General features: G+C 43.4%; 1 protein-coding gene across 1 annotated transcript; it reads right to left on the reverse strand.

The window, feature by feature from the left end:
• Nucleotides 1–72: 72 nt before the first annotated feature.
• Nucleotides 73–24,716, reverse strand: LOC149326433 (carbohydrate sulfotransferase 14-like). The gene is made up of 3 exons (XM_089564578.1): nt 24,477–24,716; nt 14,409–15,061; nt 73–322 (listed from the first exon to the last, which is right to left on the reverse strand). Exons 1-3 carry the CDS (start codon nt 24,714–24,716, stop codon nt 73–75), a joined length of 1,143 nt encoding a protein of 380 aa, XP_089420704.1.
• Between the last annotated feature and the right edge of the window lie 379 nt (nt 24,717–25,095).

Below are 25,095 nucleotides of genomic sequence, written 5' to 3' on the forward strand. Positions count from 1 at the left end.
GATCAAGTAGCACGCAGAACTGCCTTTGTAAGTTGCAATGTTCTGTTATAAACGCTACTATTTCTCCTAATTTCACCCGACGAGACTCGCGTATCCGTCCAAAGTGTATCCAAACAGTTCGAAGTCGTAGATGTATATGGCGTACAACATAAGCACCTGTTGTCGCGAGAGCTCCGCGAAATAACGCATGGATGTCCCTCTCGAGTTGTGCTTGCTGCTTTTGGCGTTCATCCTCGGAAACGACCAGCCGGCCAGTCCAATTTTGGGCAGCAGGTGCTGCAGGTCAGCGTCTAATGTCTCCACTTTTCCGATGATATCGTACCTGCAACATGAGCATTTTCTTTTGAATAAAGGCCATCCGTTTTGTTCCCAGATTAAAATATCGGCAGAGAAAAAGCAAAAAGATGCGCAATTTTACTTATATGCTCCTTTTGTTCGCCAATTGAACCATTACATAATATGCCATCAAGTATGATTCTCATAATCGCCATGCTTTTTCCTTGAAAGTAAAATCTTACAGCGCTTCCCTGGCCGTTACAAAGCTGACATGCTTGGATTCAATCCACAATGGAAATCGAACAATTCGCTGATGAGGTGCACTTCTCAAATTTTCGTACTATTAATGACTTCCTCCTACAGGAAGAAAAAATAGTTAAGCATAAAATAGAAAAGATCGCGATGCTTTTGACAACGACATTGTTCGTCGAACAGCACGCTCGGTGCACTAACACGATAAGCATATACGCATACACACTGGGGAGATGAAAATATGTCTGCGCGCTGTGCAACCTCTCTGCACGAAAAGAAATGATGTCTATTAACCCGCAGCCATTCATTTCGCGTTATTCCATAGCGCCCTACAGCCTACCGGAGGTAAACACACTTTCCATACCGCACTGTACCATTTCAGGCGGGTGAGCTATACGTACCATAGTATAGTGGGTGCTGAGAAGTGGTAATGTTACGCCGTACTTAAAATTCAGCTCTACATGCTCTTTAATTGGCCGTGCTGCGGCAAAAAAAATGACCATAAATTTACATCATGTTCTAAATTGGACTAATCTGGAATCCGACTTAAGGTGTAAATATTTAGGAATGCACCTGAGTTCTAGTGAAGGAATTTTAGTTCCCAATGATTAAGCGTTACATGGCTCAGTCAGGGAAAACCCGTCACCGGAAGTTGTTCGCAGACGTTCTCCAAAAAAAATGTGTCCACAGGAAGTGGCACCTCTCAGGTGAGCACATTTGAAGAAGAAATTAACCCGCCCTGGGTTCGAACCGAGGCCCTCTGCGCGCCAGGTGGGCACGGAACGCATATGCCACGAAGGGGTTTTTCTTTCCTTTAATTCATGGAAATCAACCCCGCTGAGCTATCGTATTCTTTTCGTACACACGCACTATTTCGTAATGCAGTAACACATTCTCATGTGTTCATACACTCCACTGCCCCAAGGCACCTAAATTGCGGGAGGCACACACATACGTCAAGAACGGGCAACCATTCAGGCGGCCAGTCAAATTCGCCATAAACACCCGCACCAAGGCGAACTGTTCACTGAAGAGGGACTTAAATGAACAGTGGCACGAGGTGAACGCCTTCTTATTTGTTTGCCGGTAAAGCATACTGGTGATATCTACTGATGTTAGACAACGATGACTTGCTGAAAAAGTGCCTCACGTTCCAATGCGACACACCGCCGTTTTTTGTAATTTTTGTTTCTTTCCTGTAGACGTCCCTCCCTTGTGGTCTAATGCAGACGTCATACGAGAGCACGGTTCCATCACTAAGGAATTTCTTGCCTTGGTCGGCGATGGGCGCTGGCTTTTGTGCTAATGGGACGACTAATGCCTTCGCAGTGAAAGTTAGAATATTTATTGCCTGCTAAGGGTGCTGCAATTTTGTTATTAACCACTTGACTGGTGTCGTATTGTATTTGCGCGCGTTTGAAGACAATACTGAAAAAAAGAGATTTTTCAGTGGTCAAGCACCCTGCTCACGACTCATGGGACAGCTGCTCCAGCTCCGTTTCGACATTTTCTCTTTTCAGAACAATTGCTTTTCTTGCAGAGGCAATAAGAATAGGGGATTGAGAGACGCTCCTGCCATGTAGACCAATGACAATTTCTGCTCTGAAGTGAAGACTGTTTTACTCTGTGACTGTTTTGTGTTGTTTTAAGTACTTGCGCGTGGAGGTTGTGACTTCACTGCCCTCTCGGGCAATAGTGATTTTCTCAACAAGTCAACACAACTACGCCGGTTTCTGTACTGAAAGGGACCCTTAAAGCTGCAGAATTAAATGTAACCTTCATGAAATACAACGGGGCAAAGTGCGCGTGTTTTCTGTATGAAAATTCTTTCTTCATTTGTTTCGGTTAAAGAAGAGCGGAACCCTGTGGCTATTTCTGATCGATTATTTGAGAAAATGCTATTACCTTTAGTTACAAAAATTTTAAAGTACAGAGATTAGCTATATGTGCTTTGCCTACTGAAAACTTTCAGTCCTTTCTTTCTCTGTTGCTGTTCTCATAGCCTCTAACAAATAACGTTCAACTGCAAACATCCGGTAAACATAGTGCTGGGAGAAAAACTGTTACGCCTTCACAATTGCACGGCGCATGCACCTTTTAGCGCAGGGAAAAGAGAGAGGCAACCTTTAAATATTGCTATAACTAGCGAAGAGCATCACAAACACTTTCAAATTTATTTGTATGTAGTGAAATGCTGAGGGACCGATTCACATGCCGAACATTAGCATTGAAAGAAATTTTTCTAGGCTGCCTATGGAAGTGGCCGTAGAAACATCACCATGGCTGCATTTTAACGCTGATATTTTTACAACACCAGCTGCGCCGAAACTGGAGCTTAAATAAATTGGAGATATCGGGGCGGCCGGATTCGTTCAAGCTCTTTCAAGTACAGTGCGATATACATCACACTAGGCGTTTCATCTAACGCTTTACACATTTCAAAAAATAGGCATTTTGAGTTAGAAGACCACTTTTTTGCCATACCTTTAAGTATTATAATGCATCAGAATACAGTTAAGACGTGCTAACTAGCAAGCTGGCTAAGTAATATTCAATAGTTAACTTACGAAGACATGACAATGAGCGTCTGCATTGCCACCAAGGTGGCTTGGTCGTTACGGCGCTCGGTTATGGGGCTGCACTAGATTCGCAACGTGTTTTGTTAAGCCGTTACTGTTACGCTCCTTATTCTTGAGAGGCGTGAGCCCACCATAAGTAATATGCACATCGGCTGCTGGAATTACGAAAACACGGACCCTCTCGGCGATGTCGCCCAGCAAATTCTGGCTTCATCATGCAGAAATACAGTGCTTTCGAGAAGCTTCAAGGCAAAACAACCTACGCAGTGCACGTAACGCACCGAAATAACCAAAATTTATTGGGCCACAGCGCCGAGAGTAAGCGCATTTTGGAAAATCAAGAAACAGATATGAACATTAAGAAAGCCGGGCTGCACGCCTCTGAATAGGTTTGGTTTATTGGGGTTTAATGTACCAAAGCGATTCAGGCTATGAGAGACGCCGTAGTGGAGGGCTCCGGAAATTTCGACCACCTGGGGTAATTTAACGTGCACTGACATCGCACAGTACACGGGTCTCTAGAATTTCTCCTCCAAAGAAATTCAACCGCCGCGGCCGGGATCGAAGCCGCGTCTTTCGGGTCAGCAGCCGAGTACCATAACCACTGAGCTACCGCGGCGGCCCGCGCGCCTCTGAATAATTAAGAAGCCTAGCCGCAATTGTTGTAAGGTTAATTATTCAATATTAGTCAAAATTAGCCTCCTAATTAGCACGTCTTAGTTGTATTCAAACGTGCTACATCGCTGACAATGGTATTCCTAAAAAGCGCGCTTATAGCTCGAAAAGCATATTTTTAAAATTATGTAAAATTTCCATGCCACACAATGTATTTTAAACTATTTGTATTCATCTTGAATAAACAGCGCGAACGAAGACGAGCACAAAAGACGAGAAAACGAAAAAAATATTTATATTCAACTTAGCAAATCATAATGCTAGACTGATAATCTTGGCAATTTCAGATGTGTATCGATGATAGTATCCAGAATCTGTATCGCAAATCAGTTTGAGTTGGGTATCTCGTATCAGTATCGGCAATACAATCTGTAGGTTATCGGTATCGAAGATACTCTTTTCATGTACCGCGCGCAGCCTTCGAAACTACACCGGCTGTTAAAGGTGCACTGAAGAGGACTCTGAACATGTCTTTTTGTACAACATGAACTGGTGGGCGAGTTGGTCTTTGGAGTTGGAGTTGTCTTTTGCCGCGGGAACTCGATCTACACGTTCCGAGCGTTCTTAGAAACTGGGACTTATTGCCCTGTGTGGCTGATTTCCCTAATTAAATCGAATTAACGTCCGGCTCCCGCCTTTACTTTTTCAGTTCTCCGCGTACGGTGGGCGGAGTCGACCAACGCGTGAAGTTCCTTTCAGCCAGCTTTCGCTTTATTTTGTTTTTTAGGTTTCCATGAATAAATAGTTTCATTCGCAGATAAAATAGCCGCAAAATAAGCCCGCATAAATAAAAATACGCGCGGACTATTTGCTACTACGAACTACTACGTATTACTCCGCCGATGGCAGAGCGGCAAGCCGCCACGGGACTGGGTGAAAGGCGCTCCACGCGTTGGTCGACTCCGCCCACCGTACACAGGAGATTAAAAAAAAAAGGCGGGTGCCGGACGTTAATTCGATTTAATTACGGAAATCGGCCACACAGGGCAATAAATCGCAGTTTCTAAGAAAGCTCGGAACGTGTAGATCCGTTCCCGCGGCAAAAAGACAAGTTCAGATTCCTTTTCAGTGCACCTTTAATAGAGTAAATCTCATGACAGCACGGCAGTGTGCTCTGTTCCCGAGCATCACGTACCCGACACTGTGAGATTGCTCCCGAATGAAAATTTCCTTCAATGCCAATATTTTGCTTTCTTTCTTTTAACGAGGCCTCCGCTGTGGCTGAGTGGCTATGCCGCTCGGCTGCTGACTCGAAAGGCACGGGTTCGAACCCGGCCGCAGCTGTAGAATTTCTATGGAGGCGAAATTTTAGAGGCCCATGTATTGTGCGATGTCAGTGCGCTCTAAAGGAACGCAGGTGTTGGAAATTTCCGGAGCCATTCACTGCGGCGTCCCCAATAACCTGAGTCGCTTTGGGACGTCAAACCCCGATAAACCAAACAAAATAATTATTTATTTTACTGAGCGGCGCGTGCTCTGACTTGGGTCTAAGATTTAGTCACTGTTCATTGGGGTCATTGCGTTCGCATATTTTATTCAGGAAAGAGCCGCTGGACTCGACCTACATTGTAAACTCATAATAATTTGAAAGTAATATAATTAGTCGAACAGACAGTGAAGACGCAGCCTTTTATATTCCTGCTAAATGGTACAATGGTACTCTGTTCCATTCTTGCCGTGGCTACTCTTTCCGCTAAATAAGGACTGGATTCACTGCAGGAGAGGGTGCGCACGCAACTCTGGAATCACTGCGGCGATTCAGGAAAGTTCACGACAAAGGAGTGAAATATGACATAAGCATTAACTTCTATCAGAAGGAGTTCCTAGCATTGCTTCAATTCTAAGAGTGTAATATTTAAAGGACTCCTTCAATTTTAACTTATTAGAGCGGCCCGGCAGTACGGGTTATGAAGACGAAAGTGTCATTTTTATCTGCTGCATGCAAAATTTTTCCTGTGCGCCAAGATTCTTCGCTTCTCAGCTCCGTCATAGTTAAACAATACAGAACGAATTGACTTAATGTACACATGCAAAATTTACTTGGAAGCTGTTCGAACAAAAATAGCATATTTAAAAGAGTTATGCGAGGCAAGATTTAATATAGATTGTAAGCCATTGCAACAGAACGAAAGAAAAAATGCAATTTTAACCGCTACTTCCAGAGCGTTAAGCACCTGGCTTCCTATAGAGGGCATCCGCCGATTTTGATGGTGCAAATTTCGCTGCGCTATCAACTTGCAGTTTTCGTGCTATGTGTATTAGAAGCATTTGCCTGAGGCCGCTTGCGAGGACGTGGTACTGCAGTACCTAGCTCTAGCCTCGCGTTGATGCTAGCACCAAGCACTGCTCCATCCCGACCGCTCAAAGGTCGCGCACGGTGCAGAAAGCTTGTTTACTCAAAATTATATTTCCTCTGTTGCTCAGATGTGCTCAAAATTTACTAATGTTGAACATCAATTTCTAAATATCGTAACTTGTGAAGGGATTGCTTAAAACAAAAGAAGAAATGTTTGCGTGAGTGTCATTATAACGACAACAATTTTTTGGAAAGCAGCCTTTTGGGCGGTCCCTTGACTGTGCGTTACAATTAAAACAATACAGAAAATTTTGTATTCTTTTAATCAAGCAATAAATGAGAACGATTGTAATTTAAAAGTGGTTCGGATCACTGTTTACAGCAAAATTTTGTGAGGCTTTGACTCTGCATGTCCTATCAGTTAAGGTGATTTATACTTTTACAATTTAGTGGTGCCACAAAATTCGGCGCATTTTTGAAACAAAGAAACAAAAACAGCGCCGCGCGGACGCATCTCGCAAGCGCGGGTCGTAAAACGAGGGAGAAGGCAACCACGGAGAGCTAGCCTTGTCTGTGTGGCTGCCCCCTCCACCACCGCTCGTCGGCGGCGGCCCCAGGACAGAAATTTCAAGATGCTCCTCGAAGCGACTCCCGGCTTTTGACCAATGAGGACGCGCGTACGGGGCGAGGAGGAAAAGAAGACTGCACGGCGAATACTGTGTGTATGTGCGCGCCTACTTTGGCGCGTGCATCATTTCTGTTGTACACTATTGCGGTACGAAATAGCTATTTCTGTACTATTTCTGTACGAACTTTCGGAACAATTTCTGTACAAAACAGTAGTGTTGAACTTCAAACTCTTTTCTTTTGTATTTCGACTCCTTACTCCTTCTTTGGGTACTATTTGTTTTTATGTTTTAGCCATTTATATACGGATTTAGTCTACGGACATGCAAATCGATTCTAGCTCCTATATGCTGCTGTGTCAACACTCTAATTGGGCCAGGACCCTGTCAAGCTGTTTCCACAGCTTTTAGTCCTGGCCTCTCATTTTCTTGTTAAAAGGAAATAAAGTTGAACTGAACTGAACTGAACTGAAACAGACGCGGACCAAGCCTATATAAGAATTCGGTGACCGCTGTCAGTTTAGCCCGAGCCGCCGTTTAAGCAGCAGTGAAGCGCGCCCGCTCGACTCCCGGGACAACACCAGTCGCCCAGCCGCGGTTCAACGAGGCAGCGCGCACCAGCCTGCGGGACGGCATCGTCGTAAACCTCTGGTCGTCAGGCTCTCGCAGTGCGCGGTGAACAAATTGTTCCTTTTTTTGTAGTCTCTCTCGAGTTTAACTTTATACGAATTGCATTGTTTTGTTAATCACTTTGTTTTGTTTGTAAACCTTTACCTCCGACCCGTTCTTTGGATTGCGACCGATGAAATCGGCACACTAGACGTTCAAAAACCTCTTGTCACTTGGTAGCTGGTCTCCACTGAGGTTGCCACTCTGAGTCGGGGGCACCTCCTTGAATCTGAGACTGTTACCCCCACACGCTCTAAGGGTGTCCGGGAACTCACGCTAAAAGTGCGCGAAGTTGGGTAACAAATGGTTGGCAGCATAAATTCCCCAAAGTTGCCAATATTACTTTTGTTTTCGGAAATTTCGCCTGAATGTGGCCTTAAACCCTGTGAAATGGAAATAAAATAGACGACTTCATATTGAAAGCACGTTCTCTGAGTAAAGTGTATTAACTTTCTCACAGTAATTTCTTGCATTCAGCTCGTTATCTTCGTTTCCAAGGGTCTATGTTTCCTGCACTATACGTGCACTGCGAGTACATATATGCCAACTTCCGGTCAGAGGCTCGCATATCCAGGTGCCATTGTACATCTAGAATCTCCACCCAAACAGCGTGTACAGGTTACAAGTGCATTAGTGACAAGAGCAATGTCTCATGGTTAGCGCATGTGAACCTTTCAGGTTACGCATGTCCAGCTTTCTGAATGAAAAAGTTGGAAAATTGTTGAATTGTAGGACACTGTTATGGAAGTACTGAAGGTAGTGATCCATTGTTTTGACGAGTAGCGACATCTTTCTTTTGAAGTGTTTCCACCGATCGCATCGAATAGTTAAGGCTACCATAGAAAATCGACGAGGAATGCTTTTGACGATGGCAAAACTGTGAATGAAAAAAATTACAAGATTGCGTCGGGTCATCTTAAAATGTATTATCACGCGCAACCTATGGACCCTGAAAGAACAACGAACTGCGCACGCCGGAAAATAAGTTTTGGTACCTTCCTGCTGACGCATTAAGCTCGGGTCGACCTATATATTTAAACTACCCTTTCTAAATAAAATCTGCAGCAATATTGATTGTTACAGCCAAGAATTCGAATATATGAAAGAACTGCGTCGATAAACGGTTTCCCGCTCAAAAATGCTCTGGTCAAGAATTTCTGGGTACGGCACTCAGGTCGATCCAGAGTATCGCCAAGTTGCTGACAGAGCTCCTGCATCTCTCAATCGGGCGTCTAACTTCCTCAGCGATGAAAGGCTTCAGAAACTAGAGAACCGCGTTGCTCAAAACGAATGCCTTGTTCAGTGCAGGTAACAGATTTGCAAGCATTCCACAAATCGGGTAGTTGAAACTACTACCGGGAAATGCGTCTGTTGATTGAGGGTGTATTACAACGGCAGTCTGTTGATTGAGCTGTTCGAGGTGTATCCCGAACAGCGCAAAATTGGAAGGGTAACACCAATATACAAAGGGGATGACCAGAACGTCATAGCAAATTACAGATCAATTACGATATTATCTTGCATAAACACGCTCTTTTAAAAGTTAATAGCTAAGAGAATGACAGATTTCATGGAGAAATATAATATACTTACGCCTAGCCAACATGGTTTCCGAAGCATTATTCCACCGCTGCAGCAGTACTTTCAGTAGCAGAGATTGTTAACAGTGCGCTAATAATCAGGTTGCCATAGGTATATTTCTAGACATAACAAAGCTTTTCACTCCCTAAATCATAATATTCTTTTACTAAAATTAGAACGTTGTGGTTTTCGTGGGATAGCCATTGATTTGTTCAGAAGTTATCTAACAAATCGTATTCAGTATGTAGAAATTAATGGTTACCAATCTTCATTAGGAAAAGTTACAATTGGAGTGCCGCAGGGCTCGGTACTCGGCCCTATCTTCTTTCCGTTATTTATAAATGACTACCTGTTTCCTACAGAGCGCGCAGCCAGTGTTATACGCCGATGATACAGCTCTTATTATAACGCACAAGTCTTTAAAAGAAGCAGAAACAATCTCAAATAATGAACTGGAGACTACAATGGAGTGGTTTAGAATGAACAAGCTTTTGCTTAACACCAAAAAACTAGATTTGTAGTTTTCGCCTCTCGCAGAAGACAGGGGCCTAAAACATGTGCACTACAGGTCGAAGGAATACCCATTGAAAAAGTTAAAACCTTGAAGTACTTAGGAATAACATTAGATGAATCTCTAATTTGGGCTGATCACATAGAAACATTATGTAAAAAATTAACCTTTGCATGCGCCGCATTAATTAAAGCTAGAAAGCATTTCAGCATTGATACATTTCGTGTGGTCTATTTTAGTATATTCCATTGTCATCCTACATACTGCATTCAGTCATGGGGCTACAGTTTCTCACTGTACCTCGCACCGCTTATTACTCTCCAGAAAAGAGCATTAAGGATAATAGCGTCAGCACCTTGGCACTCGTCATCAGACCCACTCTTCAGAAACCTCAACATCAGGCGTTTTCGGATAATTCGCGATCACAAAACAGCGCTCTTGGTGAGCACTATTATAAAAACGGATATACCGTACAATTTTTCCACTCTGAAGCTTGCTTTAAGTCACACCAGACACGCTGACAACAATAACCTCCATTTACCTACAACACACAATGTATACGGACGTAGAAGCATAGCATTTGTCAGCGCTAATGTTTGGAATGTCATCCCATTCAGCATTAAGTCCATCTCGAACATTGCACCTGCTCTAATAAAGTACATGCTATCAGAACAATACAGCTCCCCTTACTGTTGAATTCATTATTTTTATTGCATTATAATAATTATGTGTTTAGTATGTTCAGCCTTGTTCAACTGCCTAGATTTATAACATGTTTGTAATGGATCCGAAACTAGCAACTGGCTAAGAATCTAGATGCCTCATTCACCGTGAACTTTGTATATTTTTTCTCTGTAATAAACTTGAAACTCGAATCTCGAACCTATGGGCTCTCTTCCATATAGATTAGTGAATAATAAAGGCAGTACTAGACCAAAAATGTCGTCTGCCTCTGAAATCTATTCTAATAAAAGTCTTTACAAAAGCTACTTCTTCAGTTCTTTTTCCTAATGACTTGAAAACTGTGCACTTTTAGTTGGCACTCAAAATTATTCAAGAAAACTAAAATAGAGTATCATTTGTCATATACAGCCGTTTTAAACGCTATGAATATCAGCTCGTATGTTTCAGGGCCGTAAAATATTTTTCGTTCCGCATACCCAAATTTATAAACCTGTACGTGCCCTGAAAAGAAACTATTAGGTTGTTACCCGCTACTATTGAAGATAATCAGCGCTAGTTGGCCACTACTGCTCTGAACGGGTGCTCCGCCTCGGCGCCATGCGCGTACTTTGGACAAAGCGACTGATGCACAGAGTAACCGCTGGCGACATTTTATAACTGCTCCGGCTGCAGCTGAGCTGGTCCGAAAGATGTTGCTGCGTTAGACAGTAAAATCTTCCTATTTCACTAACTTCGCAGTCAAACAACATGGCGAACTTTGCCCAAGGTGTGACGCGCTTGCTATGTGCGCGTGGCCACGACGTAGTAGTGATCCCTTTAGCAGTGATCCCCTGTCAACGTAGCAGTAATTAAGGTTGTGACCATTGCGCACATTCCGAATGGTCAATGCTACAGATATTGCTACGTGTATGCCGCTTCACGATCGATTTCACAATTAGCACAATCAAAAGTTTCGTTCCCTTCCTTCGAGCACATAAAGTACTCACACAAACGCTAAGAGCCCCCCACCCCCACTCTCCCACACTATTCCTTTATTTATTTGCGTACATTCTGTGCCACAAATAACATTCCTAATTGGTGTGTGGTGCATCAATCTGCACTCAATCATGCACGATGTGTAGGCGAAATAGGAAGTCCTATGAGCACGAGGACGCTAGGTCAAACATATTTAACTGTTAAAGGTAAAAATGTCCAAGGTTGTATTTTTCGGCAATCTATATGCAGTAAACATGTACTGAATGCACAGTGATGGAGAGCGACATCTGTGCTTTTTAGCACAAAATACCCTATGGCTTCTTGCAAAATGCCTTGGCACTGTCGGTTTAAGTGCTGATGCTGGTTCAGGACAATTTATTTATCCTTGCAAGTATTTCTGTACGAATCAACAATCATTAAGTTCATGCCTTGTTGCCATGCAGTGGAAAAAGAATCAGGTTAGACAGCAATCGACCATATTAGAAGTAGTATTGTCTCCCCATTTCTCGGTCATATCGGATATGGACCGACCTCCGTTTGACGCGTTCGGTCATTGTGCACTGTACAGATGTCATCGCTCCATAGAGCGCTTGAGAATAGCAATTTTGGCAGCATGAGTGACTTGTAGAGTATGAGAACACATTCTGAATTTAAATTGCTTAGTGAAGCGTCCGACGGTCCCCTAAAGTACGAACACTCGAGCGTGTTAAATAATTAACGTGGGCCTCAATGTTGACTTCAATCTCAATATATACTCCTAGGTCGCGAACAATATTACCACGCTGTATTGTATCAGTATGAATGGTGTAATCAAAGAGAATTGGTTCTTTTTGACGTGTTAAAGAGATTGGCATATTCTGTGTGGAATCGGTGTTACAGCATGTCGCGTGCATCACTCTTTTATGCAGGTGATATTTTTTGTGCAGCTCTTCGCAGTCAAGCATTGAATCGACCATCCCAAGAGATTTAAATCATCAGAGAATTGTATTATCTTAGAGTGCTTGATACAGTCTTTAACATCGTTCACAAACACATAGTATACTAACGGCGAAAAATTTTACCCCTGCAGTACACTAGAGCTCAAAGGGTAACATGATGATACGTGCGATAGTTTGTAGAATCGCTGTTTTTCTAGTAGTAACGAATGGCTAACTGAGTGAAATGCTTTCCTAAAATATTCCTCAATTTCTTTTCTAAAAATATATAGCGTGGACCTGTTTCTTCATTCAAATAAGTTGGGAAACATAATTTAGAAAACAAACCAGATTAGTATCTAAAAGGCGGCCAGGTAAAAAGCTGTGTTGCTTATTGTTCAGCTTATTCTTGAAAAAGAAGCGTGAACAGGTGTAAGAAACACGGTCGACAGAGATGACAGCAGAGAAACTGGACTATACTTTAACACCCGTCGGTCAAGCTTCCTTTTTTGTGTATTGGCAAAACTAGTGATGGCTTCTAGCAGAATGGAAATTCTCAAAGGTGCAAGGATAAGTAAAAAATGTGGTCTAAAACATGAGTATGACCGCCGACGCAGCCTACTATAACAAACATCGCAATTCCGTCAGCACATCAATATTTTTTGTTTAGCAGGGAGCGTACAGCTACTTCTACCTGGCTAGAACAAACGTTCTCAACATGAAGGAAAAAATCGTTTTGTTTAGGAAGGAGTAACTTTTGGGGGCGACTGGAGCTTCGGCGTAAACGTTAGCTAAGTAATCAGTAAATTTATTACAGATGGCCTCACTGTTGCAAACATTTTCGGAAACGCATGACTATTTCTTGTTTATGGCCTTTTTGCCCTATTCCGTATCGAGGTAAAGGTGTTTTTTCTCCTATCGATAAGCAGTGTATCCTGTATACCACTCATGAAGTGACGTGAGATGATACCATCGATGACAACGCAGTTTTGCTGCAAATTTCTTTTCTCGATTAGGCAGGGAACCAGTGCGGATACCTTGAGACTTTTAACACATTTTTAAGAATGTATGAGGCCATTGCAGTTGCAATTATTCTTTTGTGTAGCTCCAGGGGCGCACGTTTCTGAAAAGAAACTGCGTTTCCCCAATCAGCATTTCCCAAGTATCTATACCGTCCTAAGTAGTCCCCATTGACGTAGCCCCCCGTAATTTCCCATTGACGTAGCCAGGTTAAGTACAGTTGAAGATACAACATCCTCACATGAACGGTGCCAACATAGATCGGCACCAGCACTAATAGAGGTTCCGAGATAGTGGAATTGATGGCGTTTGTCAGTAACAGATCTAGAAGGCTTCTTTTTGAGTGGGGAAGGCAAGGGAAGGCGCAAAGGTTGGGAATTCAAGCAGGTAGTTAGGTTTTACCCGAACCTCACAGCTTCTTGGAACGCAGATCCTAGTCAACCAGGTTAACCCTGGGAAGTTAAAGTAACCCATGAGATGTACAGTATATTTAGTGGAATTAACACGATCATAACGAAGGTATAGACATTTTTGGAAAGTAAAAGCAGGCGAATGATAAAAGAAATTCAAAGAACTGAAAATAAAAGAAGACGAAAGAAAGAAATGCGTTTATGACACAAACCATGCCTACTCTATTTCCTTACTCATACATCTGTGACCATATCAGTGGAAGGAAATAAACACTGCAGACACTAAATAGTCGTGGTAATTAGATATAATACTATTAATGACAATATTAACTGGTTCTTGAGGAAATGAGATCGCGCAGTGTGTCTCACATCTCTGCGGACACCTGAGCCGAGCCGTAAGGGAAGGGATAGAACTGCAGTGAAAGTACAAGAGAAGGATGTAGTACCGTAACGGAGGGCTTGGGAATAATTTCGACCACCTGGTGATCTTTAACTGCTCTGACATCGTAAAGCACTCGGGCGCCTTTTGCGTTTCCCCTCCATTGAAACGCGGCCGGCTCGGTCGGGATCGCAACAGGAAACTCCGGCTTATTAGCCAAGAGCGCTAATCACTGGGGCACCACGGGGCGTTCATTGTGCATGAAGGCCTTTCAATTACTCTGTCATGCTAGGAAGCAATCTCGATCCTGCAAGTGGACTTTATGAATTGATCTCAAAGTAACCTTTGTTTTAAAACCCACTCTTAGGAAGCAATCTCGATCCTGTAAGCGGACTTTATGAATTGATCTCAAAGTAACCTTAGTTTTAAAACCCACTCTACAATTTTACTTAAAAGGTGAAGGTAAACAGGAATATCTTTCATTAGACGCTGGTTTCTAACAGTGCTAATTACCATGTAAACGCTAGCATATTTTTCCTGACCAGGCAAGGAACGAGTTACCTCATGGTGCAGGGCTGGCATCGGGTCGTGTAGGGTGTCCAGTGAGGGTCCCAGTATGTGACGGGCTCCTTCAATATCTTCTCCACAAACTCTGCGAACGTGAATGTTCCATTTGGTCCGCTGCCTACGAATCCTCGTTGGTACAACAGCTTGGCTCCCCACACGTAGGGATCGGTAGTCCTGACTTTATTCAAGTACGCAGAGACCAGTCGTTCAAACGGATGGCGCACTATGATCACCTTGGTGTAATTGGACCCAAGCTTGTCTCTCCAGTAGGCCCCGGGAAGGACGGCGCGATATAGTCTACGGAATGCCATGAAAATGCTGTCCGCGGTTTGATTCGGACTCAGGGCCTTGTCGGCTTTCAAGACGAGTACCTTGAGACTGGATGTGGCTGCCTTCGGAACCGAACAAAACGCGAAGTGATGTGGCCTCACCACATAGAGGGAACACGTTCTCCACGTGCAATTCGGTTCCTTTGAGACCCCTTCGCGACCTCCAGTATGACGTAAACGGAGAGATTCGCCGTATTTTTTGCAGGCTGAGTCCATTCTGGTGAGCCTTGACGCCAGATCGTCCACAGTCTTTTCCAAGAGGGCCTCCACAATCCGGATGGAGCGGTCCCTCGAAGCGCTGCAGTTGCACACTGAATGCTGCAGCATGAAAATGAAAATATTTTAGCGTGTGAACGAAAATGCCCTGAATCCTTCAATTACTGCAGTCGTGTTATTTCCAGGCATACCTGCATATGACATTACAACCCTTCTCAGTTCATGACATGGAGAGAGTTTTACATACGAAAAAACCATTCGAGAATTATTTCCAATCTTTGAAGTCTGCTTATGAAGAAATGAATTTGCGCGGCGCCTTACCAGAAATTGAACCTTTAGGCAAAGCACTGTGCATAGACTACATGATAAGTGAAATTCTATTAGTGTTTATCGCGTCTCAAGAGCTGAGACGTTAACGTTTCACATGCGAGAAAACTTTACTGTGAGTTCCACTTTAGCCGGAGCAAGCGGCGGCGATTAACACTAGCAAATAACTGTGGTATTCGGTAACATTGGTTACTGATTTTGTCGTGTTATTTTTTCCGCTAGGCTCCTTGTGAAACAACGTCACGAGCAAAAATGACCAACGCGTAAAGATCACCTGTCCTGCGTCTGTCCCAGCGAGTCTTGTCACCCCTCGCCTCTCAACAGTGCGTACACATGGCGGTTGAGCCTTCAGCACATGCACAAGAGAATACAGGACTATTTCTCCAATATACGACGTAACACTAACTGTGACGACTTCAATAACGGTCAGCATTATTCAGTAACGTCTAGCAGATTGACACAGCATTTCCCAGAATGAGATAAATTAGGTGGCATCCTTTATTCACAATTGTCGAACATCAGTCACGATGATTTGTTATCGTTCGTGTCAACAGATTATGTAAATGTAACCAGCCACAGCAGGGCCCTGACTGAAATCCAGACGCTTTACTAAGAACGGAAAAACCTTGAACTGAAGAGCGGCAGTATATTTCTGTTTTAAAAAGCGCTGTGTGATTGATTCCACTCTCTAGCTACAAAGGAATCGAGAGCAGTTCACGAATCGCAGTTGCCTTAATCTCTCTCTTAAACAGGGAGGCACGATGGACTCAGGTTGGTCACGATATCCCTTTCAAGGAAGAAAAAGCAATCAGTAATCAGCGTGAAAGTAAGCCCCTGGCTTTTCAGACGGAAATCTTGCAATTTGTATTTACCAGTCGCGCTCAAAGTTCTCATGTTTCTGCTAAACATTTCATTCAAGGTTTCCATTGCGCCGTCCGCTAACTCGCTCTTTTCGCGCACATATCGCTTCTTCGCTGGGGAGTTCGTACAAATTTTGCATCGAAACAATTTCATAAATGCTATGGCAGATTTTTTCCAAGTGCCATTCGACCCATCTACTCATGGCTCAGCAGCCTTTGCCAGTTGTAGCACCTTCACTGTGCGAATAACTTCCTAGTTATTCTCACGGAACAAACTATATCAACGCCAATTGAGTTATTGTGATTCATAACATAGCGGGAGCAGAGATTGCCACTGCAAATGGATAATACTTCTGTGCAGGCCGCCACTGAAAGTGAAGGGGCAACCAGCTCTGCATCTGAGTCACTGGCAGGATGTGCATAGCGGCGCCTATGGCATTCTCATCCAATCACAGCCGTGTTTCAAGAAGCGTGCAAATTTTGTCGCAGCTTCGAATTATACTTCTTCTCTCAGAGATGATCACCGAGCATAAGCGACACGCGCAGAGTCAAAGTAGACCTGCGACTCCTTGTACCAAAGTGAGAGGCTGTAGGCACGAAAGGTCTATGTCGTCTGAATACACGCTACGTATACATGGGAGCTCGATCAGAAGCACACATACTCCCTTGATTTAGTGGCTTGCGAACCCCCTCCCCCAACGTTTTCAGATACATCGCTGTTAAAATGAGAAGGTAATGCTTGATGCAGCCTAATTTTGAAGCCTTCTGCATTCAAAAGAAATCTGACATGACTGTGAATACATCTATTATACTAGTATTAAAGGAAAGGGTACAGGTTTTTTATCCTTTTCATTACTCTTTTCTTCGCGCTTAATAGTTTGCATTAATTGTTTCTTCACACGTATAGCCGTATCATTTATATATCTGATATTTTTTCTGCGTTTTCCTCTGTTGATTCTTTGTCTCCTTGTGCATTTCTGGTGCCGCAGTAAGGGGTTTACTAGCACTCAATGCTTCATTATGTGCCCTTTCGTCGATGCTCTCTGCCGGCAGGGCTATGGCATGATGCAAGTGGCACGCCTTAGCTATTAGTAGCGCTACACTCTACACGATGGTAGCGCTACGCCGGCAGTAATAAAACACAGCTCAAGCTTGGCTTAGTACAATTATAACTGTCCAAGGATACCGAAACACAGTGCCCATTATATATTTGCACGCAAGTTAGTTTGAAAAGAATCACAAGTGGCTGGAAAGAAAAAGTGCAAAAAACTGCCTTGCGCACGTGAAACATGGTTACTCCCGCCGTTTTGAATAGCCATCGGAGAGAGCTGCGGGATCAGCGACCAGGTAAGATGCACTAAATTTCCCGCTGAGCTTGAACCGCCAGCAAATATTTTAGAAAGGAGTTGTGAAGTTTAGCGCCATGTGGAAAGTGTACTGTGCTGCGAAGTCGTGCCACAGATCTGGCTACAAAGGAATACAAGTGTAGTTTAACTGTCCCTGACTATCCGCGCGTATTTATCTCTTTTTGCCGAATACAGATTAGGACATCGTTTAAAAGGTTTGGCGATCATGAGGCAAATGATGGTTGTGATTTGAAGTCAATACGGCAGAGCGCCATCATCCCGCCAGTAACGAAGGAGGAAGTAAAGAAAGTCTTACGAGCAATGCAAAGGGGGAAAGCAGCTGGTGAGCATCAGATAACAGCAGATGTGTTGACGGATGGAGGAGAGATTGCGCTCGACAAACTAGCAACCCTGTATACGCAATGCCTTGTGACCTCCAGCGTACCTAGAGCTTGGAAAATCACTAACATTATCTTAATTCATCAGAAAGAAGACGTCAATGACTTGAAGAATTACAGACCGACCAGCTTATTGTCTGTTGCCTACAAGGTATTTACGAAGGTAATCGCTATTAGTGTCAGGGCAAAATTAGACTTCAAACAACCAAATTATCACGCAGGTTTCACAAAGGATACTCGACAACAGACCATAATCACGCTATCAATCAGGCGATAGAGAAATACGCAGAATATAACCAGCCTCAATATATAGCGTTCCTTGATTACGAGAAAGCATTCGACTTAGTACAGACCTCAGCAGTCATGCAGGCATTGCGGAATCAGGGTGTAGAAGAGTGTTATAGGAAAATATTGGAAGATATTTACAACGATTCCACAGCTACTACAGTTCTCCATAAAACCAGCAATAAAATTCCAATAACGAAAGGTGTCAGCCAGGGACACACGTTCTCGCCTATGCTATTCACCGCCTGTTTACAGGAGGTATTGCGCGCCCTGAAATGGGGACAGGTGGGGATAAGACTTAACGGAGAATACCTAAGTAATCTGCGATTCGCTGATAACATTGCCTTGCTAAGTCACTCAGGAAATGAACTGCAAAGCATGATCAATGAGTTAGACAGGCAGACCAGAACGGTGGAGCTAACAATTAACATGCAGAAAACCAAAGAAATTTTCAACACTCTAGCAAGCGAACAGCAGTTCGTAATTGGTGGCCAGGTACTGGAAGCAGTAAGAGAATATGTCTATTTAGGGCTGGTAGCGACAGCTGATGAAGATCATGAGAGAGAAATAACTAGAAGAATAAGAATGGGGTGGAGCGCATATGGCAGGTTCTGTTAGATCATGAACGGCAGTTTACCAATGTCCCTCAAGAGAAAAGTATACAAGATCTGTATCTTACCGGTACTCACTTATGGGGCAGAAATGTGGAGGCTAACAAAGAGTGTTCAGCTCAAGTTAAGGACAAAGCAGCGAGCTATGGAAAGAAAAATGATAGGTGTTACGTGGCGATGTGGGTGAGGGAACAAACAGGGGTTAATGACATCGTAGTCGAAATCAAGAGGAAGAAATAGGCTAGGTCAGGCCATGTAGTGCGAAGGCAAGGTAACCGCTGGTCCTTAACGTTAACGGAGTTGATTCGAAGCTGAGGAAAACGTAGGAGAGTGCGGCAGAAAGTTAGGTGGGTGGATGAGGTTAAGCAGTTTGTTTGGATACGGTGGCCGCAACTGGCAAAGGACAGGGTTAATTGGAGAAACATGGGAGAGGCCTTTGCCCTGCAGTGGGCGTAGTCAGGTTGATGATGATGATGACTTGGACGGGGCCTCTCGGTACGGTTTCTGGCGAAGAGGGTGTGCATATCCAGTGTAAGTGCGATGAGTGGTGCGGGATACGGGAATGGGGCCAGCACTGTCGGGTTGCGAGAAGTCAAACAATTTTATTCTGACACCGACGCATGACGATGCCTCCGGAAGAGATGAAGGAATACGCACGCGAAGTTGCTATTGAAAAAAATATCCCGCGGTGCTACGTGAAGATATTAGGCGACAAAAGGTGTAGCTACAGAACCAGCACACAAGCGCGCGCGCAATGGCGTACTGGATTAGATAGCTGCTCGATGCGGGGCGAGTGTAAAGCAAGCTTTGAGGCCGAAGTCAGTGCGCTTTAGTAATGCTATGGAGTTCTTAAAGGTCATGCGCGCTAGTGATAACGTCTTCACCGTTGTAAATTTCCACATGTATTGAATAAGAGTATAAGCTCTCTGATTCTGCTTAAGCGTAGGCAATGGAAATGTTTTAACGATAAGAGAGTTTTGTTAGGAAAAAAAAGTAAAAAAAAACGTTAGAGATCACCCGCATTAGATAAATACGTAAGCATTGGCGATACTTTATCGGTGCCTTATCGATACCAGGAATTATTGTCTTATTTAATCAAGTTCAATTGTCCATCTGAGCTTTTCAACTCCGCGCCACGCTTCGTCTTCAAACTTGGCGCCATGCGTTGGCTCAGCCTGCACTTTCCGTCACGTGGAGCCACACTTCCGATCTCCCGTACAAGAGTTTTTGATGCTCTATTCAAGTACACCATTTTTTTTCGCATAAAACCATTCGCCCGGACGTCATGGTGCGGACAACCTCGTGATGACACGACGCCGCAAGCATAGTCATAGAATGTTTAAGCATTAATAAACTGGAGCCGCCACTGTCGTAAAAAACTATTTCGGCCCGATTGTGCCTATAGCTATCTCTTGGCTCTGTCCTCGCCTGCTGCCACTCAGCCAGCTTCATCACAAATGCCTTCTACATGGACCATAATTTAGCAGTCCCCACCTCCCAGACCCATGAGGACAACAAATTTCCTCGGTCGCATTTTACTAACAACTCTGCCATATCCAGCGGAGCTTCTGTTCCCTTTTCGACCATCCAATATCTAATATCCAAATCACGCGTATCCTCCAAAAGTACTTCTAAGTGGCACCAAGAATATCACAAAGCTCGAAGTCAACTTCGCTCTTTAGTTCACACGACTCTGTTGAATTTTCAATGTAGAGGCGATAAATTTACTTTCCATTCGTGGTTCTCCATAAACTTTATTCAAATTAGTTTTATTGAAGTTTTCTCGAGAAAATTTTGTACGCTTCTAGTGAATTTTTGTTTTTAACTTTTTTAACAGAATAGAATTTGTGCAGTCTGTGCAAACTCTGGGCGTTTACTTTGCAGCAGATATGTCGTGGAATGACCATATTAATTACGTCGTTCAGAAACTTTCCAGAACAGTTGGTATCATGCGCCGCCATTGCATTAATTTTCCTACGTCAGTCAACATGTTACTTTATCACTCTTTGTTCTCTTCCATAGCCAGCTACGGATGTATGGTGTGGGCAACGACAGCTGAAAATATTAACAAACTCACTGTCTTACAAAAACGTATTATACGCATTGCATGTAAAGTGCCGTATTTCTTCCACACTGCGAGCCTTTTCCACCGACACAACGTTATTCCAATGAAATCCATGTATAACTATAGGCTGTGCTATAAATATAAACTCGCCATAATGAAAAATGGTGACTTCTTACTTACACTTGCTAGGTTAGAGCAAAGCAGAACTGTGTATGATACCCGCGCAGCAGAGCCCTGGAATGTTAAGAAATGCCGCACAAACTATGGCAAACAAATGTTGCAGCATACCTTACCGACACTTCTGAACCAGTTGTACTGCCACAAGAATCTTGATGTCTCCAATATTTCTCTGAAAGAATTGCCCCAAATATTCGTGTAGTTCTTTTTTTTTTCTTGCTATTACCATTTTGAGTGCACCTGTCAGGTCTGCTGTCCTTTATTTTCTCCTCCCTGTGTTTGCCTTTATAGTCTCTTTGACCTAATATAGTTCTTTTTTTCTTTTACAAGCAGAATGTACTGCTTCCTGAACGTACATGTGTCATTCTATGTACAGAACATACCAGTTTTTTCTTACAATTTGTTTGATGTCCTATTCCGCCGCCGTCAATGCTGCACTGTAAGAGGAAGCCAGGAGCTCTCAAGCTGTCTATGCAGCTTTTTCCCTGGCTGTCCTCGCAACACCTAGTTGCGGAAATAAACCTTCAAACCTCAAACCTAAGCAGGCTGCATTCTAGGCGATGCCTGCACTGGGCGATACCGTAGGTTCTGTGTAATCGTTGTTTGCAGCTACGCATGCAGCAGCTTAAATCATCTGTGTTCAGCAGCTTGCAGAGAAAAATACTCTCTTCAAGTTCGCTAGTATTCTCTCTACCTAAAATGGCTTGAGTTGGCAAATGTTCCCCTGGTCGGTTTTGCCGCCGGTCTGCCAAAGGGTATTGGGAAGAGAGCTCGCAACAACATAGTAAAGGGATATGTGTTCAAAGGAATAAAGCTCTCCGCTAGCGCACTCCCTATTGTAAAAGAGAGTGTGCTGGAGGACAGCTTTATCCCTTTTTGCTCACATATAGGTCCACAAATGTTTAGAATCAACGCTCCTTGTCAATTCTGAGGAGAATAAAATATATTAGTGTGTTTTTGTGGTTTGTGGGGATCCAGTTTTGAAAGCATTCTCCCGGAATAAGAATATCACACTGACGTTGCCTTACTCTGCAATGACCAGCTTTGAGAAAACTCAGATATCTAGTGGGGAGTTCGAAAATTCTTAATGCTTTTCTAGGGTTCAACAGGGCTGGCCGTTTATGTCGTAAATCTCTCATATCTGCCTTTAGAATAATCCGCAGCGGTAACTATGCAACCCTCCCCTTAGCAAAAACACGGTGGGTTATTCAAATTGTATTTTAAACTTACTTTGTCTTCATGAATGCACTAAAAATATGTAGGAAATACGTTCCTGAAATTTCATGCTTGATATTCGAAATATATTCTTAAAATATGCCAAATATACCTCACTTGAAGCGCACTTCGAGCAAAAAAATACGTGAAAAAAAATATGTATGCAGGTTTAGCATCTTGTCAGTGTATTAAAAGTGTACTTTCGTAAATATGAAATTAATTCATCCGAAGTATACCTGAATTCTAACAAACGGGCAGTCCTTTTAAGCGTATTTGCAGCACACTTCTAGCTGTCGTTGAACAGTCGAGTGCTCAAAATCGCGTTTCGGGAAATGACATTTGCGTGTTGTCAATGTATTTGAAGTGTACTTCCGTAAATACGCAATTAATTCGTCCAAAGAATGCTTAAATTCTAACAAATTGGCAGTCCGCCTTAGCATATTTGGAGCACACTCCAAGCTGCTGTCGAACAACCTAATGCTCGAAATCAAGTTTCGGGAAATCGCATTTTGTTGTTGTCAATGTATTTAAAGTCCAGTTTCGTAAATATGCAATTAATCCGTCCAAGTATACTTAAATTCAAACAAAGGGGCAGTCCGCGTAAGCATATTTTCTTTACACTTCAAGCTACCGTGGAGCAATCTAGAGCTCGAAATGACGTTTCACGGAACAGTGAAAACTCTCCCTTTCCTGTCGTCCTTTCGTTGCAACACAGTAATCATACCGCGGGAACAAAGCAAGACAAAGACGAGACGGGACGAGACCGCCTGCGTTGTTCCCGGGTTATGATTACTGTGTTGCAATGAATTACCAACCTGACCAAGCCTTTTCTGTTCCGAAGTCCGTTCGCTTATGGTAACTTCTAGCAGGAAGGTAATCACCCCTTATTTACACTACGTGCGGAGAACGTGATAGCATGATACCGGAAAAGGCGCCTTGGTTATTTCCGGGCCCGAATATGCCAATGAAAAGGACCACGACCGACAACGCCGACCGGCTCCCGTAGACGCCCATGTATCTGTTGGTTAAAAGTTCGACTCCTGACCTATTTGTGACGCAAGTTTCGACTAGCAATTCGGTTCTAGATCGTCTCCGGATTCGAACGCGACCAGTAGGGCACTTCTGGGATAATTTTTGGGCCCACAGTCTTTGCCCAAAAGACGCCTCACCGGGAAGATAGTGCGTCGCTCTCGGTGGGTATATATATATGGCAAGTCAAGTATGGCGCTTGTCGGAGCACTTGTTTGCTGCGGCACTTCCGTCAAGATTTGCTGGTATCTTTGCCGTTCCCATTCCGCCACGTGACCTCGTATTCTTATGCACGTCCTGATCGATGATAAGTGCGCTTGTACAATTTGTTATGCAGTTGAAGCATTAACCGGTTCATTCTGTGAAGCCGACCATTAGATCTTCTTGAGCAGAAGTCAATATATTGTCAATGTATTAAATGTATATTTTAGTGTAGTTCTAATGTAATATAATGTGTTTAATGTATAATTTTAGTATATTTTAATGCATTGTAAATATGCTAAGCGGGCAAAAATGTACTTTTCACGTATTTTAACGACCGTTCAAAATATTATTCGTACTATACTTACAAAGCATTCGTATTGCAGTTTAAGCATAGGGACAAAAAATGCGAAATAAATAAGAAATTATTACAATATGGTTGAAATGCATTTTAAGCACATCCTATTTTTCGCTAAGAGTCCTCACTGAGGTAAAAGGACAACTTCCAAGGCCCAAATCAAATGACTGTCTGAGCACATCATTTCATTGTTAAGAGCAAGGCTACATAGTTACCTGGTCATCAGGTAACCTGGTCATCAGTTTCCGAAAAACAATCCTAATGGCAGCAACGAACCACAACAACCGAGAGCCCTTGTAGTCTTATCAAGCCTATAATATTTATAATTTAGAGAAAAATACAGTGTTTTACGAAAAAAAAGCAAAGGCTTCTTTCGAATAAAAGAAGACCCTGAAAAGACTGCGGGACATTGCGCCTTAATGATATTCTGCCAGAGGGGCTACGGTGCTTCCATTCTGCTCTACAATGACACCAGCTAGCAATACTGCAAGCGGTGTCCTTTCACAGCTCATACATTAAGTAACCTTGTTGAGTCATACTGCCTAGGGTCGTAAAACACACAGGTCTGTGCGTGGTGGCAATAAATGATAAATGCACTCAAATGAAATACTGTCCAATATAGCTCTTGTATGCGCATTTACGCACCTGTGGGTAGAAGCGAGAGTTGCTAAGGAGGCCGATGTGGGCGAAGGCAGCAGCAGCCACAATCAATCCGAGAACGAGGGCCTTTGTGGACGCTCTTCCCATTGCAGGAACGCAAGTTCGCCGGTAAAGCCTGGGGCCCCAGCAAGCCCGGCGCAAGACGGTGAATACCGCGGCCGCCGTGTTTCTTGCGTCGTTCTGTATGTTGGGTGAAATACGCACGCTTCGTGCTTTCTTCTTCATCCTCTTCGTGCTTCTGTTCTCACTGGTCGTTCTTGTCCAGGCTTCGCTCGAGCAAGCAACCACCTGGATTCGGCACGCCGCGTGTCGAATGAAAAGAGGTATTTTATTCACTTGGAGGTATTTTTTCTCGAATGTAGAAGAGCGTACGGCCACAAAATTATCGATGTACAGAAACATACCCGAATAAATTTGGAAGGAAAAGGTGAAAATATCAATTAACCAGAGTGTGGCTTTGCACGCGCTGCATGTATGGATGTACCAACTACAGTTGCTGCTTATGCTAACAACTGACCACAGCTGAAGGACGAAGCAGATGAAATAAATAAAAAGAATGATCTGATAGGGAGCGATGCAAGGTAGTGCCTTTTTGGCACTGGAT

Source organism: Amblyomma mixtum, chromosome 10 (assembly GCF_055824585.1).
Source record: "Amblyomma mixtum isolate Tamu chromosome 10, ASM5582458v1, whole genome shotgun sequence".
NCBI classification, from domain to species: domain Eukaryota; kingdom Metazoa; phylum Arthropoda; class Arachnida; order Ixodida; family Ixodidae; genus Amblyomma; species Amblyomma mixtum.

Bases quoted from the DNA above. Each gene is read 5' to 3' on its own strand.
- LOC149326433 (XM_089564578.1), bottom strand. From the start codon at position 24,716: ATGAAGAAGAAAGCACGAAGCGTGCGTATTTCACCCAACATACAGAAC. The intron at 15,062-24,476 runs GTGCGTAAATGC...TTCATGCTGCAG, and splicing joins ACTCTCGCTTCTACCCACAG to CATTCAGTGTGCAACTGCAG. The intron at 323-14,408 runs GTAACTCGTTCC...CTCATGTTGCAG, and splicing joins TGCCAGCCCTGCACCATGAG to GTACGATATCATCGGAAAAG.